This window comes from Sciurus carolinensis, chromosome 4 (assembly GCF_902686445.1).
Source record: "Sciurus carolinensis chromosome 4, mSciCar1.2, whole genome shotgun sequence".
In the NCBI taxonomy this organism is placed as follows: Eukaryota; Metazoa; Chordata; class Mammalia; order Rodentia; family Sciuridae; genus Sciurus; species Sciurus carolinensis.
In genome coordinates this window covers 162,027,726-162,047,176 of record NC_062216.1, presented here as the reverse complement: position 1 = coordinate 162,047,176, position 19,451 = coordinate 162,027,726, and the positions used below count along the sequence as shown (strand labels likewise).

Below are 19,451 nucleotides of genomic sequence, written 5' to 3'. Positions count from 1 at the left end.
TCCTCAGTCACCATTGTATCCTGTATTAACATCTATCCCAGTACCTAATAACACTTATTTGTACTTAGTGATTTTATATATCTCTCTAGTCCTCCTTGAATATAGGTTCCATGTCTTAGTGATATTTGTATCCCTAGCACCTGTTATAGAATAAACAGGCACTCAGTAAATGTGTAAGTTATAAGTAAATACAATAATCAAAAATGTATTTGTTGACTTTTTTATTTTGGTAAAATATATGTAACATAAAACTTACCTTTCTATCCACTTTTAAGTGTACAGTTCAGTGGCAGTTAAGTGTATTTATATAGTTGTGTGAAGTTTTAAATAATGTAATACATATGGCCAACAAATATATGAAAAAAATGTTTAATGGGTGTGTAGTAATTAGGGAAACAAAGCAAAACTACTAGATTTCATCTCATTCTGCTCAGAATGACAGCTATCAAGAGTACAAACAATAACAAATGCTAGAGAGGATGTATAGAAAAAGAAATATTTTTATACTGTTGTTGGGATTATAAATTAGTATAACCACTATGGAAATCAGTATAGAGATTCCTCAAAAGACTAGAAATGGAACCACCATGTGACCCAGCCATGCCATTTATCCTCAAGAATTAAATCATACTATAGTGATATATGCACATGCATTTTATAGCAGCACAATTCACAATAGCCAAATTATGGAACCAGCTTAGGTATCTATCAACAGATGAATAGATAAAGAAAATGTGGCATATATACACAATGAAATTTTATTCAGCTATAAAGAAAAATGAAATTATGTCATTTGCAGGAAAATAGATGGAACTTGAGAATATTATGTTAAGTGAAATAAACCAAACTCAGAAGATCAAGGGTCATATATTTCCTGTTATATGTGTAAGCTAGAGAGGAAAAAGGAAAAGAAAGATTGGGGGTGGGGAGGAATCTCGTGATCAGTTGAGTATAGTAGAGGGGTCAGAAAGAGTGGAAACAAAAAGGAAAAATACTGGGGAATGGTATTGACCAAATTATGTCACTTGTACTATGTACATGTACAAATTATGTAACAATAAATCCTACCATTATGTACAACTATAATACACCAATTAAAAATATGGAAAAGAAGTAGTTTTAAATAATGTTACACAGTATTGCCTTGTGGCAGGTGTCACCATTAGGGGAAGCCCCACAGATGGTAAGACCTAGAGTAGCACCAGTGAGTGGTGGATTTACCATCATCCAGAATCTGACCTCCACCCTTACAAATCCAAATGCCGAAGGTACATTTTCAGTACAATTAGAAATGACCATTCTGTGAGTACCAAACTAGAAATTTTAAAGTAATGTGAATTTAAATGTTTATTAATATACGGTAGAGCTGTCTGTTCTACTGCTATGAGGTCTCATTCATGATCCAGGGCATCCATTTTTCTAGTTTTCAGTACCTGAAAAGCTGAATTCTATATCCAGAAATACTTAATGATCATAAAATAAAAATAAGTAGTCTTATTCAGACCATAAAATGACCTGTTCTGCTGCCAGAATGCTCATATATTTTCCTTAATCTGGACACACCAACAAAAATATTTCTCTGAAATGTTCTTGTCTATGCTAACCAACCCATGCTCCTAACACTTTTTGGAAGGCTTGATAGAACTGCTCAGACTGGATAACCTAGTCTGTATCTGCCCCTTCATGTATTATTTGAATTGTTTAGCTTTCTGGCAGGTCCTCATCTCCAAATAAATATGCTTTTTAGGGGCTCTGAAGGAAGAATGTGGAAGAAGGGTCAAGAGAAAAGGAAGAATGTCTATCTCACTATTGCCCCTACATTTTATCTTCATAGTCAAGTTTTCAATTGTCATGTGGTAAAGAAAATGTTTCTTAGAAAATGATTATCAGTGATTTTGCCTCTCAACTGTCAACATGTCTGTGAGCCTAAATTTTTCTGATTTAGGCATGTGATCTTTGGCTTATAGGGAGGATTGTGAAAACTTTACAAATGAACTTAGATACAAATACTAAAACTTGGATTTCTAGTCTTTATGCATACATCTTGGATTTTAAGTCATTTTACTGTATTAAATAAACAGGTTGCGCTCAAGGGAGTGGTATTTTACATTATGCTCATGGAGACAGTCAGCAAACTCACCTGTTAAAGCAAGGTAAGAAAGAAGCATTTGAACACACTATGCTTTTCATCTTTCCTGTCTTAAATGTGCATTTTTTAAATGTGTAGGAAGAAGCTCCATGGGCACTGGTCTGAGCAGCGGGAAACGTCCTAGTCAGGAAGAGGACACACAGAGTGTTGGTCCTAAAGTCCAGAGACAGAGCACTAATTAGGTAAATACCTCATTGCTTTAGTTCTTGCTTTAGAATATATAATTCAAAATATACTGTACTGTCATGTATTTCTAAAAAGAATATATAATTAACATAAAAAACAAGATAATTTCTAAATGGAACTAATTTCTGTTTTCAAATCAGAAAATCTTGAGGTGTAAATTCTTACACAATCATTGTAAAAATCAATTAATTATTGGATGGGAGAGATGCATCTGTTCAGGACAAAGTACTGCACTCGTGGTCATCTGAATCAATGATCTTTAAATTTGAAAACCTCGTGATTTTTTTGGTCAAGTTTTATCTTGGAAAAAGACAACTTTTTCATTTCCTTACTATGATATATGACTATGAGTCTAAAACAATTAAGTGGCCTCTTTATTTTAATGGCATTAATATGATCCCCCTTATCACACACCCCCAAGTTTTGCCTTTTGAATACTGATGAATATTCTTTACCTCTTGTACTGCTTATAAAATCTAAATTCTTTCCCATTCGTTTTAAATTGTTTTAAATGTTAGCCCTTTTTAGAAGAATTAAGGGGAAAAAAAAAAAAAGAATCAAAAGCCATGCCTGCATTCAATTTAATTGGATTTGGGATATTATTTTGTGATTTAAATTGACATGGAAGATATTTATACGGTGCATTTGCCAGTTTTTAAAGACTTTGTTTCTTCAGTTATCTTAATTGAACATTTTTATCAATTTTTTCCAATCTAATTAGACTATAAATTTCTTAAAGTTAATATAAGTAAACACTAAATTTTTATCATTTAGTTCTTTACAGTCAATCTTTACTCAGTTTCCCCCCCCCCCCCCTTAAATCACAGATAACATTCAAGAAGAATACGGCTGCAGCTGAACTTTGCTGGGAAATTCCGTACTTTTAAATTATTTAAAAATGTTCTTCACTGATGGAAAGCAGTTACATTTTAAATGCATTATTTCTAATGACATTTCTGTGGTTTTTAACTTTTTAATGAATTTGACATAGGGCAAGTGGTAATTTGTATATAAAGAACTTGGTAAAAGAATTTGCTTAATGTAAATATAGTCACAATTAGTATAGACCCATCAATATATTTTTGATAATTTTTCATGTATGGTAAAAGTTTAAGTTGCAAACTGGTATTCTGATATAAAACTCAAAGTTTTGAGAGTCAATGTGGGAAAAATAGGTTTTTAGACTTTCTTAAAATGCTTTGTTAAAATTTTAGGACAAAATTTTTTTGACATTGTTTTGATGTAACTTTGCACTCTTTCATAATAATGTTTTAGAAAATATGCATAATCAAAATTAGTAGGTGTAGTCTCTGTTAACACGGACAATATATGTCTTAAAGCTTCATGTATGCCTTTTTGGGCCCAAATTTGTAGAAGGATCATGTGTTAAGTTCTTGTCTCCCTGTTTTTGTTCATTTGCAGCTAAAGTGACTTTGTTATTAAAGTATATGCAAATATGGACTCTTGTGTACTTGGGTTTCTCTTTTTCTCTCTTTCTTACCCTCACCCCTTTTTTGTTTGTTTTTGGTAAGAGAGAGAGCATTGGCATGTGAGATATGATTACAAATTACAGAGACAGATTATATGAAACTACATGTCACTTGTGAATGAAGGAGCTGCTACCATATTTTCAGTAAAACAACATTTTTTCAAAATTATACGCAAGAAAGATTTAGAACCAAAGGGATTATTTGGGAACCAAGGGAGTTTATAAGTCAGACTGAATGGGACAACAGTTAAGAGTGAGTTCTAGAGTCTAGTGCCTGGCTGTGCCCTTATTAACTTTGAGATCCTGGGCAAGACCTTAACCTTCTATGCCTTCTTTTTCTCATCTATAAAATGGGGATGAAAGTAGTATCAGCTTCATAATCCAGTTCCATATAAAATGCTCATAGCAGTGCCTGGTGTGTGGACAGGTACTCCATGAAAGTTACCTGCAGGGCTGCCATGTTGTGCAGCTCCCTGGATTGTACAGTACACAGTCTACATGGCCATGTGCCACAGCTCTGGTTAGCTGCTGTGATTGTTACTACCATTGCTATTACCCCTTACTGTTCCCTAGTAGACTGGTTCTTACTGTTCTCAGTTATAAACAGTGACCTTTCATTTTCCCATCTTTAGTAGTGACAAGTATTCACAACAATAATTATACTTAAAGGTAAGTTAAGATAAATTTCAGTCAAAATGCAGAAACAACATATTTTAGATGATATGCATTTTTTTAAAATATATACTGGATAATGAATTAACAATGATCAAAAAATTCCATTACTGAAAAAAGGAAAGGAAAAAGCTTGTGGCTTATCTTCTTTTTTCACCACTGTTTAAAAAAAGAGTAATATTTGAATTGTTTTTCACAATAGCCATACTTCGCATCCCACTCTGTGAACCTAAGTGTACTATGCAAAATGGAGAAACAGAGTCCTGGGTGGGATTTATCATCACCATCTGGGGGAAAGATCCAGTTTTAATGTGAGTAAATAAGCATTTTCATAATAGAACATTATTTCAACTTATAAACACAGGGTGATTTTGTATTGCTTTTTAAGAGATTTTTTTGAAAAACATTTTCAATTTGGTCTAAATCTTGATTAAAAGGAATCTCTGAAAGGGAAAGAGTGATATCAATCAGTGTGATACAGTTAAGCAGATGCACTTACATACAAATACAGTACTAGAAGGGCTAGAGATCTATAAATCTTACCAGTTTAAGACCTTTTATTTGTTTTGCAAATACTTGTTGAATTCTTACTACCAAAAACTGCAACAACTTCAAAAAATTGAGTTGAGGGAGCCAGGCTTTTGAATGAACCTAAACAGAGCCCTTACTTTTTTCACATTTGCTTAAATTAGTAAATGTGAGATGTAAGGCTGATCCCTGCCCCTGCCCACCATGCCTTTACCACTGAGCTACATTCCCAGCCTTCATTATTTTTGATGCATCCCATATATACTAGAAATAGCAGAATTCCCATAATTAAAACACGTTTGTTTATGGCATTTGCAGGCAAATGGATGAAATTGGAGAATATCATGCTAAGTGAGATAAGCCAATCTCAAAAAACTAAAGGACGAATGATCTCGCTGATAAGCGGATGAGGACATATAATGGGGGGTGGGAGGGGTTAGCGTTAGGGTTAGGGTTAGGTTTAGGGTTAGGGATAAGGAGGGTGGTAAGAATGGAGGAAAGGACTGTATAGAGGGAAAAGAGGGTGGGAGGGGTGGGGGGGATGGGAAAAAAATAATCAAACATCATTGCCCTATGTAAATTTATGATTACACAAATGGTATGCCTTGACTCCATGTACAAATAGAGAAACAACATGTATCCCATTTGTATACAATAATAAAAAAAAAACACGTTTGTCATTTTTTGAAGGTAATCTGTGTAATAATCTCTCCGTCATTTCTCTAGCTAAGGGTTTGGTCCACTGATTGTATGGTCCAGGAAATGTGCTGTTCAAACATTTGGGGTGGAAAACTTTGGGTAGCATTTATTTAATACGGCTGGTATAGCTGAATTGGTCATTTTCAAGTTTTGATTGTAGTGCACACAATTACCATTCCTCACACAGTCACATGGAGCCTAGTGCAAGCTTCCAGCTCGTGGTGCACATTCTGCCCCTCTCTCCTGACCAGTGATTGTAGCAGATAGTTGTAAATCCTGAGCTAATATTCTTTAACTTCCTTCTCTTTTCTGAATCCTACTCTGATTCCCTCTTCCTAAGTGAAAGTGACACGTTGGTTAATTCAAACCTCAAATCTTGTATTTCAAGAAGAAGCATGCAATGAATAATAAAGAGTTTTTATATAAGAGAGTCAGAGGCAGAAGGGTTACTGAACAAGAACCCCCTGCTCCCTACTAATATTAACTGCTCAGTTACTTCTAGAATATCCTGGAGATCAGAGTTGATCTTGAGATCAGGAGCCAGGTTTCTTGCTGCTACTCTTTCCATTAAAGTCCAAGGGTCTCTTCCTTTCAATAAAGCCTGCTGAATATAAAGTGCATGCTAAGGTTACACTTAAACGATTTGATTAACATTTCCTGAGTACCTACTGTGTGCCAACCATTGTTCACAGGAAAATAATCAGTACCCAAGGTAATCGTTCCATAAGGTGACAGGGCAGTCAGAACTGAGAGTGTGGGGCTGTAAACACCTGACAGCAGGGATCACCCACCTGGGAAATCATGTCTTCCTGACTCAACCTCCATACAAACAGAATAGCCGGGTCAGAGTCAGGGCACTGTCCTTGGTAGCACTTAACTCTACTGGTGATTAATCATGTTATTGGTCGTTAACGTCTTTACATTCCATGAGGATACGAAATATATTTTATTCCCCCTTGTGCACCACTGTCTTCTCATTGCTGTTTCATATGCCTGGCACCCAACAGGCATACCATGAAGGTTTTTTATTGCATGGATATGAGAATAGACGAAGACATTGAGCCTGGCTTTAAGAAGGAATTAAATAGTGTATGAGGCTGGGCGTCACAAGTAATCAGAATGCCGTTCATCAGAAAGGAGAGTGTTCTGATGAAGGCGTCAGGGAGAGGAAAAGAGATGAATGGCTTTTCGGAACTCAGGGTCACTAACTGCTGAGAGGGTGGGAGCTGGGTTTGGGTGTCTTTAAAAAAACATCCTGAGACTTCTAAATGGCTCTAAGAAGTTTTTAAATTATACCTTTTTTTCTTATGGGTCAGTGGCGATCATTAAGAAGCAAAGTGACTGGAACTTCAAGTTTCTTAAAGTGGCTGGGAAGGAGGGGTATGGAAGCGCCGCTGGCGGTCCTTGCCGGCTACAGGCACCATCCCGAACAGCTGGTTCCCACGCTGGCGCCCCCGCCTCCCCGCCTTTGCGGCGTGAGGGAGGGGTTCGCAGCCTGTGTCCCGCACTCTTATTGGCTGCGTTGGGGGCACAGGGGCGTGGCTGCAGGCGCACCAGTTTCCTGAGCTCTGATTGGCCACAGCCAAAGGGTCCCGGTGACTGGACCCACGCTGCTTGCCGGCTTGTGTGAAGCTGATTGGGCCCCTGGACCAGGGCCCCTGGACCGAGGACCCTGGCCGCAGCCTCAGGAAGACAGCAGATCTCGGCTGCCTGGGGAGGGAAGAAGGGCGGAGTCAGGGACCCGAGCGCTCCCTGTCCCTTGCTTGGAGCGGACGCCGGCAGGTGAGTCGCCCCTTCTTACAACCCCCCGGGGTGACCCTCACAACCAGCGGGGTGGCCGGGTGCCCACTGCGAAACCGCCTGCCTGGCTTGGGCCGAGGCCGGGCACTGCAGCTGGAAAGCGTCTCAGGAAAAGGCAGGCCCCACGTGTGCCATGAAGCCCTTCCCTGACCCGGAAGTCTCTTCCTTGTACTTTCATGTTTCCTTGCATGTAAACGTCGGGCTTCTTTTGGAACTGTCAGCAGATCATATGTCATAAAAGTAGAACTTAATGGAAGCAATGTTGATATAGAGGGGACTGTATTACAAGTTTTTTAATAGGCTCAATTATAGGATTTCACTCCTCAGAAATGGTTAGGAAGCATGAGACATCAGAGAAGAGGCCACAAGTGGCTGAAAACATTCCCTAAGACATTACTATATATATGTAGGGCACAGGGCTGAGAGCAGGACTCAGGACAGGCTGTTGGGTTGAATTCCAGGTCAAGCGTTTATGAGCTGAGCAACCTTAGGCAGGCTGCTTTACCTGCACGTGTTTTTCAAATCAGTTGTCATGTTGATTTAATAACTCAGCATATATGCAAATATTTAAATATTCTAAAATATTTGACTATTTTAAATATTCTGAAAAGTGTAGCTCTTTTCACCATCACAGGAAGCAGTGCTCCCATTTTCCTGTTGCCCAAAACCAAGGCACAGACAGGTAAGGTAACTTACTCAAATCACATGATCAGGAATTAAGCCCAGGCAGGTTGGCTCCAAGAACGCACAGTTTTACCCTCTACATTAAGTTGCCTTATGAACTTGACTTGTTCATTCCATCTCAAAGAGTACAGACTTTTCCCCCCTGCAAACCAACTTCTTGTAAATTTAGGATAGGTTGTTCATGGCTGGGCCCCAGGGTGTTCATGAATCTTGCAAAATGTGAGTCTGAGTGGTGGTTTTTGTTTCTGAAAAGAGTTTGTGGCTCTCAGATTCTCAGATGGTATGTGATCCCAAGAAAAGCATGAGCAAGTGTTTTAGCAGAAGAGTTACTGCCTAGCATGAAACCTGATGAAAAGCTTGAGCTTAAACAAAACACTTACTCATTGAATGAATGAAAAACTCACAAGAGTAATGTAAGTGCTACATTAAGGTCAAGAGCAGGGTACTGGGGGATGGGAGAGTACACAGGAGGGCGGGGAATGCCTCCTAGAGTCAGTGATGGTAAACAGTCTCCGCCCTTCTAGAATATACAGACAGTGCATGAACAGCTGCAGCTGTGATAATAAAGTGGAACAGAACTGCAGTCGTGAACATAAAAGCCTGTAATGGGAACAGTAGACTTTATTCCAAAGGTCAGGAAACTGTTCCTTGAGAAAATGACACTTTGGCTTAGGAGTTATTAGGCATTTTGAGCATGGAGAATAGCCCACAGTCTTCAAAAACCACGCAGTGGGAACAGGTAGAGCACCAGGAACTGAGGAAGTAGGCCTGGTTGGTGAGGGGGAGAGAAATGAGGATTCAGGTGGTGGTAGAGCCTTACAGACTGTGGTAAAGCAGTTCCATGTTTTGTCTTTGTCCTAAAGTGCCACTGAAAAGTCTGTTGCACAGAGGTGACAAGATCAGATTTTGAGAAGCTGGAGAGAAGCCCTGATAATGAACTGAAGCCCTGGACAAAGACAGAACCTCTAGGGAGAGACTGAAAGGTAAGAGAGGGTTGAGAATCAAGCCTTGAATATGAGCCTGCAGAGACAGAAACAGGGTGGCCTCAAGTGTGGGAAGGAGAACCAGGAGAGTTGAGCGTCCTAGAAGTCAAATGAGAGAATATTTTGAGAAAGATCAACTGTGCTGAAAGCTGCAGAAATCGAGAGAGAGGCTCTGAAACTACTCATCGGTTCTAATCGCATGGAAGTTGTCCTTATTGAGAGCTAAATAAGTAGAAGAGGGAACAGAGGATCTGCAAGAATTAGTAGGGGGAAAGAAAAAGTGGGTTGTAGCTTTCTGAGGTGCAGCGAGAACCATGGAGGATACAGCCGAAGGAGGGAATACATGCATCCTTCATTTTATACTGCTTCACTTAATTGCAATGTGATCATAGACACCCTGGGGTTTGTTCTTGTTTCTGGTCTTTTTGTTGCTGTTTTTTGTTTTGTTTTGTTTTGTTTTATTTTGTCTTTTTTAAAAAATCAAAGGTTTGTGACAAGCTTTCTTCAAGCAGCAAGTCTGTTTGCTCCATTTTTCCAACAACATGTGTTTACTCTCTCTGTGTCACATTTTGGTAAATCTTGCAACATTTCAAACTTTTTTATTACTATATATGTTATGGTGATCTGAAATTACTGACCTTTGACACTGCTATTGTGATTGTTTTGGGGTGCCATGAACTATAACACCGGGTAAGATGGCGAATTTGACACTTTTTCTGACTGTTCCATCAACTAGCTATTCCCTGTCTGTGTCTCTCTCTCTCGTCAAATTTCCTTTTTACAGTATTGAGAAGGCCAATTAATAACCCTGAAATGGCCTCTGGGTGTTCAGGTGAAAGGAAGAATCGCATATCTCTGACTTTTTAAATCAAAAGTTATAAATGACTGAGCTTAGTGAGGAAGGCATGTCAAAAGCTAAAGTAGGCCCAAGCCAGGACTCTTGTGCCAGTGAGCCAAGTTCTGAATGCAAAAGACAAGTTCTTGAAGGAAACCAAAAGTGCTACTCCAGTGAACACGTGAACAATAAGCAAAACAGCCTTTCTACTGATATGGAAACAGTTTCAGAGGTCTGGATAGAAGAGCAAACCAGCCAGTCTCTTAAACCAAAGCCTAATCCAGACCAAAGCCCTAACTCTCTTCAATTCTGTGAAGACTGAGAGGAGTGAGGAAGCTGCAGAAAAAAATTTTATAGCTAGCAGAAGTTGGCTCATGAGTCTTAAGGAAAGAAGTCATCTTTATAACATGGAAGTACAAGGTGAAGCAGCCATTGCTGATGGAGATCCTGCAGCAAGTTAGCCAGAAGATCTAGCTAAGTAATTGACAAAGGTGGTTACACTAAATAAAATATTTTTGGTGTAGATGGAACAGCCTTATAGACTATTCCTTCTAGGACTTTCATAGATAAAGAGAAGTCAGTGCCTGGCTGCAGAGTGCAGACTGACTCTCTTGTTCGGGACTGATGAACTTTACGGCTTTAAGTTGAAGATAGTGCTAATTTAGTGCTAATTTTGAGATTTGAAAATCTCAAAGTTCTCAAGAATTAGATTAAATCTACCCTGCCTATGCTGTATAAATGGGACAACAAAGCCTGGATGACAGCTCATCTTTATACAGTATGGTTTACTAAATATTTTAAGCTCAATATTGAGACTTGCTCAGAATAAGATTCCCTTCAAAAATTACTGTTCACTAACAGTGCACCTACTCACCTAAGAGCTCTGATGGAGATGTGCAAGGTTAATGTTATATTTTTGTGCCTACTAACACATCATCCATTCTGAAGCCCATGAATCAGGGAGTAATTTTTACTTTCAAATATTAATATTTAAGAAATACATGTCATGAAGCTATCACTGCCATAGTGAGTCCCCTATGGATATGGGTAGAGTTAATTGAAAAACCTTCCAGAAAGGATTCACCATTCTAGATGCCATTAAGAATATTCACAATTCACAGGAGGAAGTCAAAATATCAATTAAAAGGAGTTTGGAAGAGGTTGGTTTCAATCCTTGTGGATGACTTTGAAGTGTTCAGGACTTAGTGGAGGAAGCGTGTGCAGGTATGGCAGAAGTAACAAGAGAAGTTGAATTGGAAAGGGAGCCTAACCATGTGAGTGAATTGTTCAATGTTGTGATAAAACTTTAAAAAAATAAGGAATTGCCTCGTTATGGCCAAGATGGGAATATGGTTTCTTGAGATTGAGCCTGTTCTGGTGGAGACACTGTGAACAGTTGAAAAGACAACAAAGGAGTAAGAATACTACACACATGTAGCTGGTAGAGCAGTGGCAGGTCCGAGAGGACCGGCTGCTCAATTCTGAAAACAGTTCTATAGGTAAAATGCTATCACACAGCATCATATGCTACAGAGTTCTTTTACGAAAGGGTCAATCAGTGCAGCAGCCTTCACTGTGGTCTTATTATAAGAAAAGGTCATAGTCACCCCAACTTTCAGCAACCACCATCCTGAGTTACAGCCAGCAGCATCATGGAGGCAAGATCCTCACCAGCAAAAAGATTACAACTTGCTGAAGCTCAGGTAATCATTAACATTTTTTACAAATGAGGTATTTTTAAATTAAGGTACATAATTTTTTAGAAGTAATGGTATTGCACACTTAGTAGAGTGTAAACATGACTTCTTTATGTGCTGGGAACACAAAAGCGTAACTCGCGTTATTGTGACATTTGCTTTACTGAACCTGCAGTGCCTTCAGTGAGTGCCTCCAGGTGAGAAATAAGGGCTTTGGGATCAGCAGAGAAGTGGAAATGAAAGCACAGCGGTAGGGCGGGACATCCTGCAGATTTGTTTGGTGTGTAAGTTGCTCTTCTTTCTTTGCACAGGTGAGAGGCAAGGACATTGGTTGATAGTGAAGAAGGGAACAGAGATGAGGGGAGGCTAGAGGTCTGAGTTAAAATTTGAGACTATTAGTGGGAGGTGCAGAAGAATGAATTGACCAGAGATTGTTTTGGGATGGTCTGGCAGAGGGAGCCAAGGATGAGGCAAAGGCCAGAACTGCTGAGCCCCTGGCCCATTCAGGGGACTGCCACCTAAGAGGATGGGGAGGGAGACTATCTAAAAACAAAAGCTACATTTGCTATATGACAAATCATGGGGAAGGAAAGAATTGTTCCCAGAAATGCTCGGAGATAACTATTGATACTCAGATTCTCAGCTAACATTCAGAAATTTCAAATGAACTATAGGAACTAATGTTTCATATTCAAACAAATATATAAAAGCAAAGATGAATGAATTTTTAACTGTTTATCTGATGCTTAAAAGCAGTAGGAGTAATAAGAGGGAAAGGAAACTTCCTTTAACCACTGTAAGTGCCAACACTTGCTACAACATGGATGACTTTGAAAACATCACACTAAGCAAAATAAGCCAAAGACAGTAATTTAGCAACTTAGCTTTCCAAATGTTCACACACCTCCTCTCCAGAAATTCTGTTTCTAGGAATTCATCCTAAAGGAAAAACATGTAAAATGTGCAGAGATACTCAGCATATAGCAAAACTGCAAATAACCCAAGTGCACAATATCAGGAATGAATTACAAATAATAAATCTATCCCATATATCATGTACTCGTTTTAAATGTTTACAGTGTTTTTAATACCCCAGTTAAATACTTAACAGCAGGTAAATGAAAGCAGAGAATAAATCGTATATGTGATGAACATAAACTATAGCATTTGTGCTTTTCATTTCTACAGACCAGGGTTTGCTCAGTTGTCAGTTGTTCTGACAACTCGCCTGAACACACTCCACTTCACCTTGGAGTAAACAAAATGGGAGTTTTTCTCTTCGCATCATTTGGCAGGAGCCTGTCCATCAGAGTACCTTACCATGGTCATTGTGGCTTCAGTGTTTAGGATCTGTCACTGTGACAAATGTAACCTCAGACCAAGCCAAGTGCTTCATCCAGTGCTTAGCAGACATCAGGATCTGTTCAAACCCTTGAAGAACCCTGGCCGTATTGGACTTGCCAGGGCATTCTGAATCTGCAATTTTCACTTTATATGCCGAATTCAGGACACGATGCCCATGTGCAAGGCAGCCTTGCTTCGTATATTTGAAGAATTATAATAAATAGGGAGAAAGAGAAAAGAAGTGGACATAGATGTCAAAATATGAACAGTTAAGTGACGATTATGAGAACTTTGTCTTTTCAGAATGTGGCAACTTCTGCAGCGCATGTATTGATTTTGTACAGTTGTTTTGGAAACCTGAAGCATTTAGTTTTCAGTTACCCTTTATAAATAATATACTTCTGTCTAAACATTTAAAGTCATATTAGTGTGAGACTTTGGCTCCAGAAATTTCCAGTAATGGCTACCATTTATTAAGTACTTAACTAGGTACCAGTCACTGTGCAAAGGACTTGATGTGCGTTTTAACCCTCCCGGTTTCCCTGTGACGTTTCAATGCTGTTCTTTCCACATTATGATAACCACTGTCATTATTAATACTCACTGAACGTTTACCATGAAGCACTACTCAAACCATTACTGTGGTTTGGTGTTAAATGACCATGCTCCCTAAGTCAGAGCCAGGACTAGGCATGGGCAGTCTGGCTGCAGAACCTGGCACGGGAGGCCAAAGCTAACAGGGTCTCGAAGGCAGGGAGTGGGAAGGCAGGCCCCAGCCCTGTGCTTATTATGCTATACCTCCTCCTTCTGTTAAAATTGATGGTTTTCTTAGAATTCTTTGAAAACACTTTGTTTTCAGCTTGGCTAATGGTACTAGGGATTTTCTAGGAAAAATAAAAAATTGAACCACCAAAAGTAAAACAAAAACTATGCCTACAATTGTTTTAGTCTCCACAGGCACTAACAGTGAGCTATCATTACAAATGGCAATAAAACGGAAACATTCTTATTTTTCCTTATAGAATAATCATTTATTTGGATTAATTATGATAGGCTGAAGGTCAGGGGTCCTTGGCAGATAATGGCAGGAATTAGAAAGAACTGTTTTTGAGCTTTCTCTTCAAACCTACAAATACTCCTGGGAGCTGCAAACTAGCTAAACAGCCCAGTACTATACATGCTCTTGTGGCAGGACTGAGACACTTAGGAACACTCAGAACTCAGAGTTAAACCAGGTGTGTTTTCATGACTACAGACAAAAGAAACAGTGGTGAAGAGGTTAAAGAATATACCACGCTTCTGGCTGTTTTGAATTAAAGACACTTGACAAACAGCAGGAGCAAGAGCACTCTGGCCTCTTTTGTTTCTTAGAAGCAGATGATATTCTCATGTGAAAGGCACCCTCCCTACACCAAGAGGATTTAGTATCTTTAGCCTCAGGATGCGAAGTAGAGACTGAAAGAATTCTGTGCAGATCTTATTAAAATAATTCTTATCTTTAAATCCCCCTCACATAATTTGGTTGTTTTTTCATAGTGTACTATTATTTGCCTGGTTTAGTAAAACTAACTCTAAACTATTTCTTGGGGTCGTCTTATGATGAATCCCATGTAATGTAAAACTTGGATTAAACTCTGCTTTTCTCCAGTTACTCTATTTTATGTCAGTTTAATTCTTGGGCCCAGCAGGACCCTACAGAGTGATGGTGGAGTGCTGCACCCCGGCAGGGCAAAGGCTGCAGTGCCAGACACAGTATCACACCTCATGATATCCAAAGATGTCCAGTGGGGACAGCAGGCAAGGCTAGTAAGACGTGGCCACCATTCTACAGCTGTCCATTTCTCATGGCCCCACTGAGGCAGGCATGTGGTACTTCTCATTTTCCTGATCAAGACTTATTTTAATTCTGGATTTTTAAAAGAAATTCCATTCACATAAATTTAATAAAACAAGCATAGATTTATTATTAACTCATTTAAAATAAACTGACTAATTTTTATGGTATCTTTTCAGCAAAAATATTTAAAATACAAAATTAGAGATAACCCCCGCTTTCCTACTAAGTATGCTTCAGCTAAACATCAACTTGAAAAATGGAAAACATTTCGGTGTGTGTGTATGTGGAATATATGTCTCCAAAGAAAACAGCAGTTATAGGAAGGCAAATATGTGTGAAAAAAAATTTTTTTTGAGGCCTAAGAGTGAATTTTGGAGTTGGCTGCATCTTCTGAAAGAAACACAGCCTACAGAGCTGGAGTCTCACCAACTCTCGTGGTCTCAGGACACCAGTGATCTATAAAGCGGAAGTAACTATTTCACAAGGTTGTAGCAAATCTCAAATAGACAATGTAGAAAGATGTGTTCAAGTTGTGAAGTATAATTACTTTGTTCAAAAGAATATTTAAATATACCACAAATAGTTTTTCTAACTTAAATCAATTTTTGTTTTCATCCACACTTACTTAGAACTCAAACTTGTCAGTGTCTATGTTCTGAAAGATAGCACTCCTTACATTGAAAACCTTCATCTTCTCTCTTATAGGTTGTACTCCGTGGGAAGTACGCACTAGATCACAGGCATGTTGTGGAAGCTGCTGGTGAGATCCCAGCCCTGCAGGCTGTATTTTTTCAGAAAGATGCAATCAACTCCAAATTGCAAATCTTTTTTAGCATACTTTACAACGGATAGAAAGTCAAACAAAGAAAATGAAAGAACAGTAGAAAAGCTCTGTAAATTTTCAGTTGACGTTAGGAAAATTCGTAAATTAAAAGGATGGGTACTTCTGGAGGATGAAACCTATGTTGAAGAAGTTGCAAATATTTTACAAGAACTAGGTGCAGATGAGGCTGTAATAGCCAGTATTTTGGAACGCTGCCCAGAAGCAATTGTCTGTAATCCAGCTGCTGTTGACACCCAGAGAAAACTCTGGCAGTTGGTCTGCAAAAATGAGGAAGAGTTAGTTAAGTTAATAGAGCAGTTTCCAGAATCTTTCTTTACTGTTAAGGACCAGGAGAACCTGAAACTGAATGTTCAGTTCTTTCAAGAGCTGGGACTCAAGAATGTAGTCATTAGTAGATTTCTGACAACTGCATCCAGTATTTTTCATAATCCTGTTGAGAATAATAAGGAAATGATAAGGCTCCTCCAAGAGAATTACCTAAATATAGGTGGCTCTGAGGCCAACATGAAAGTTTGGCTACTAAAATTATTAAGTCAAAATCCATTTATTTTGCTAAAGTCTCCTACAACTATAAAGGAAACACTAGAGTTTCTCCAGGAGCAAGGCTTTACAAATTTTGAAATACTTCAACTTCTGTCCAAACTCAAAGGATTTATTTTCCAACTATGTCCAAGAGGTATCCAAAACAGTATTTCCTTCTCTAAAAATGCTTTTGAATGCACAGAGCATGACCTGAAACAGTTAGTTCTGAAATGTCCTGCTCTTCTCTATTATTCTGTTCCAGTTTTAGAGGAGAGAATTCAGGGACTATTGAAAGAAGGAATTTCCATAGCTCAGATAAGAGATACGCCAATGGTTCTTGAATTAACACCACAGATAGTTCAGTACAGAATAAGGAAACTAAATTCCTTAGGCTACAAAATAAAGGACGGACACCTAGCAAATCTAAATGGAACAAAAAAAGAGTTTGAAACTAACTTTGGAAAAATTCAAGCCAAAAAAGAAAGGCCATTATTTAACCCTGTGGCACCATTAAATGTTGAAGAATGACTTACCGACTGATGTTACTTCTTCCTAACAATAAAGATGAAACAGACTCTCATAACAAGACTTCAGCAATTCAGGCAGTTTATAGGCACCAGCAATTTTAAGGACCTAGCTTCTGAGCTGTTTGTTACCTCTGAACAGATGATCTGTGACTCATTTGCTGTATTTTAAAATACAACCTGGTTGTGGTGGCGCACGCCTGTTATCCCAGTAACTCAGGAAGCTGAGGAAGGAGGACCCCAACTTCAAGGCCTACCACAGCAACTAAGGCCCTAAGCAACTTAGTGGGACCCTGTCTCAAAAAATAAAAATGGCTGGGGATGTGGCTTAGTTGTAAAAGCCCTCTGGGTTCAATCCCTAGTACCAAAAAGAAAACCCAAACAAAAAATTCACTTTTTAAAAGTTGGTAATTTGACAAACTATTATTCCAAAACCTCTTGTACTACTTACTAAATGGCACATCAGTGTGAAATTTGTAAGTGAATCATGTCTAAAAAATGAGACTCTCTTAATTCAAAATATGGGAACATTTAATTGTAAGTATGTTTTATTAAAGATGTAGATCCAGTCTTCCTCACTACCAGCCCTGAAACCTTACTCTGCTCTGAACTGTAGCTTAGTGTTAGTGAAGCATTAGCAAGCTTCTGACACATTTTTTTGGAAAACAACTTGTGTTTGGGATGAATACTTTTGGGAATCAAGTATTACTAATCCAAAAATAGTACAGAGCCTACCTTTGTGGTCATTTTGAAACAAATCAACCATTATCTCTCTCATGAAACACTTAAATGCATTACTTTCCTCATTTACAGATGAGGAAACTGAAGCTTAGAAATGCTGTACTCAGCTGCCAAGTAACAGAACCCAGATTTGTTCAGATCTGGCTTCTGTCCAAACCTCATGAATAAAAAGGATCTCATTCTAAGTGTGACGGGGAACACGTGCATAGTCTGTCCTGGCATAAATCAGTAACGCAGTCTCTTCCTTGCACACTGTCTGGTGCTCTCTTGAAAGTATCTCAGTTTAGAATGTTATAGGATGTACATTTGCCTTGGTGATTAGATGTCCATTTTGAGATGCCTATTAAACATTCTAGCAGGGATGTCAAATGTGCAGATGACTAAGTCTGGAGTTGTTGGAAGTCAGAACTGGAGGTACACATTTGAGGACCATCTGTATACTATGTATTTAAAGCCATGGGTCTAGATGAGATTGTCTGGAATGTAGACTTGTAATAGGACAGCTGGCTGAGCGTGGGAAAAGTTGATCAGAGGAAGAAAAGAGGACACGGTCTGTAACACTCAGTGCCAATGGGAGGTCAGCTATGGTAGAGATGACTAGCAGATACACAAAGAGGAAATTATTGGTTAACCCTGTCAAGGGTTTTCGGCTGTAATGAAGAAGGTGAGAAGTCCAACTGGAGTGAACTGAGAAGAGAATGGGAGACCAGGAAAAGTCAAGAACTTAAGTTTTTCAAGAAATTTTGCTGTGAAGGAAAAATTTTAAATGAAGTTTTAAGATTAATCTTTGTTTAAAGAACATGTTTATATGCTGAAGAGTACAACCCAAGAGACACAAAAAAAGAGAATAGAAAACTGCAAGGTTAATATCCCTGAGGAAGGGCAGGAGGATCGACTGGTGGAGCAGGGACTCTAGTCCCAGTCCACAGAGCATGGAAACAGATGCAGGCAGACTGATGGGAACAGGTGGAGTGCAAGGCAGGAGGGGCTGTCTGGTTGCCTCTTTACAAAGGACAGCAGAATCAGGGAGGAATCACGGGGACGGTTGGAAATAAGAGAAAGACATCTGAGGACAGTAAAGTGAACATACAATGAAAGGGGAGACAAAGAATTGGGCAAAATTTCAATAGCCATGTGTGCTTTATGGCCATTAATTTAAAAAGAGATTCATCAATATGTAAGTTAAAATCCTAAGTCCTCCAGTCCAGCCAGGCACAAGGAATCAGAGACAGTTAGAAAATACAACTATAGCTTATTCTAATTTGAAGATTACTGTTTTTAAAAATTAGATCCACACTCATGGTCAGTCAAGCAATTATACTGATTTTATCTTCCCTTAGGCCAAATTCCGTTCCATTGTTCTTTGGCCTCTGAAATAGTTTTGCTTTGTCTTTTTTTTTGCGGTGCTGGGGATCGAACCCAGGGCCTTGTGCTTGCAAGGTTAGCACTCTACCGACTGAGCTATCTCCCCAGCCCCTTTGCTTTGTCTTTTTTCCATTCTTAACATTCTCCTATCTCCATATGAAATAAAACTTTAAAAACTGAAAATCTACAACATAGTAGGGGGAACTATTCTTACATTGAACACTAGTCATTTTCATTTCTTCTTTGAGAAAAGGCTCTAATAATAAAATTAAATTGTCTTCAATTTGTGTATAATTACATTTAACTTATTTCTACAGAAAAAATAAAATTTGTTGCCACAATGAGTATGATCACCTGGAATTATTCCAGCAAGCTTCATATTACCCTGGTAAATCAAACAGCCTACATTGAATGTAAACACCAGAAGGGAAGACTAGCTATTGAACAGCCCTATTTGTTTCAGGACCTAAGTTGGAAAAGTTGTGACTGACAGGAATTCAAAAGTGGTACAGGAAATTCAACTAACAATGTTGAAAGTTCTGTGTTGTAAAA

The 19,451-nt window shown here is 38.7% G+C and overlaps 2 protein-coding genes across 4 annotated transcripts in view; both read left to right on the top strand.

Annotated features, from left to right (window-relative positions):
* The window catches only part of Cry1 (cryptochrome circadian regulator 1), a 75,665-nt gene extending 71,869 nt beyond the window's left edge, over nt 1-3,796 (top strand). For 2 of the 3 annotated variants that reach the window (XM_047548746.1, XM_047548748.1), the window contains exons 11-13: nt 2,082-2,153; nt 2,228-2,331; nt 3,163-3,796. In XM_047548746.1, the coding sequence (XP_047404702.1) occupies nt 2,082-2,153; nt 2,228-2,331 (176 nt within the window). In that variant the 3' untranslated portion in view covers nt 3,163-3,796. The remainder of the gene's footprint in view (nt 1-2,081; nt 2,154-2,227; nt 2,332-3,162) is intronic. The other variant, XM_047548747.1, reaches the window with a different exon arrangement.
* A 3,526-nt stretch (nt 3,797-7,322) lies between these two features.
* Nucleotides 7,323-19,240, top strand: Mterf2 (mitochondrial transcription termination factor 2). The gene is made up of 3 exons (XM_047548013.1): nt 7,323-7,505; nt 9,071-9,190; nt 15,609-19,240. The coding sequence occupies exon 3, from the start codon at nt 15,646-15,648 to the stop codon at nt 16,795-16,797; it is 1,152 nt and encodes a 383-aa protein (XP_047403969.1). The 5' UTR covers nt 7,323-7,505; nt 9,071-9,190; nt 15,609-15,645; the 3' UTR covers nt 16,798-19,240.
* The last annotated feature ends 211 nt before the right edge of the window (nt 19,241-19,451 follow it).

What these genes read in the sequence shown, in the direction of transcription:
- Mterf2 (XM_047548013.1), top strand. Translation starts at nt 15,646, where the DNA reads ATGTTGTGGAAGCTGCTGGTGAGATCCCAGCCCTGCAGGCTGTATTTT.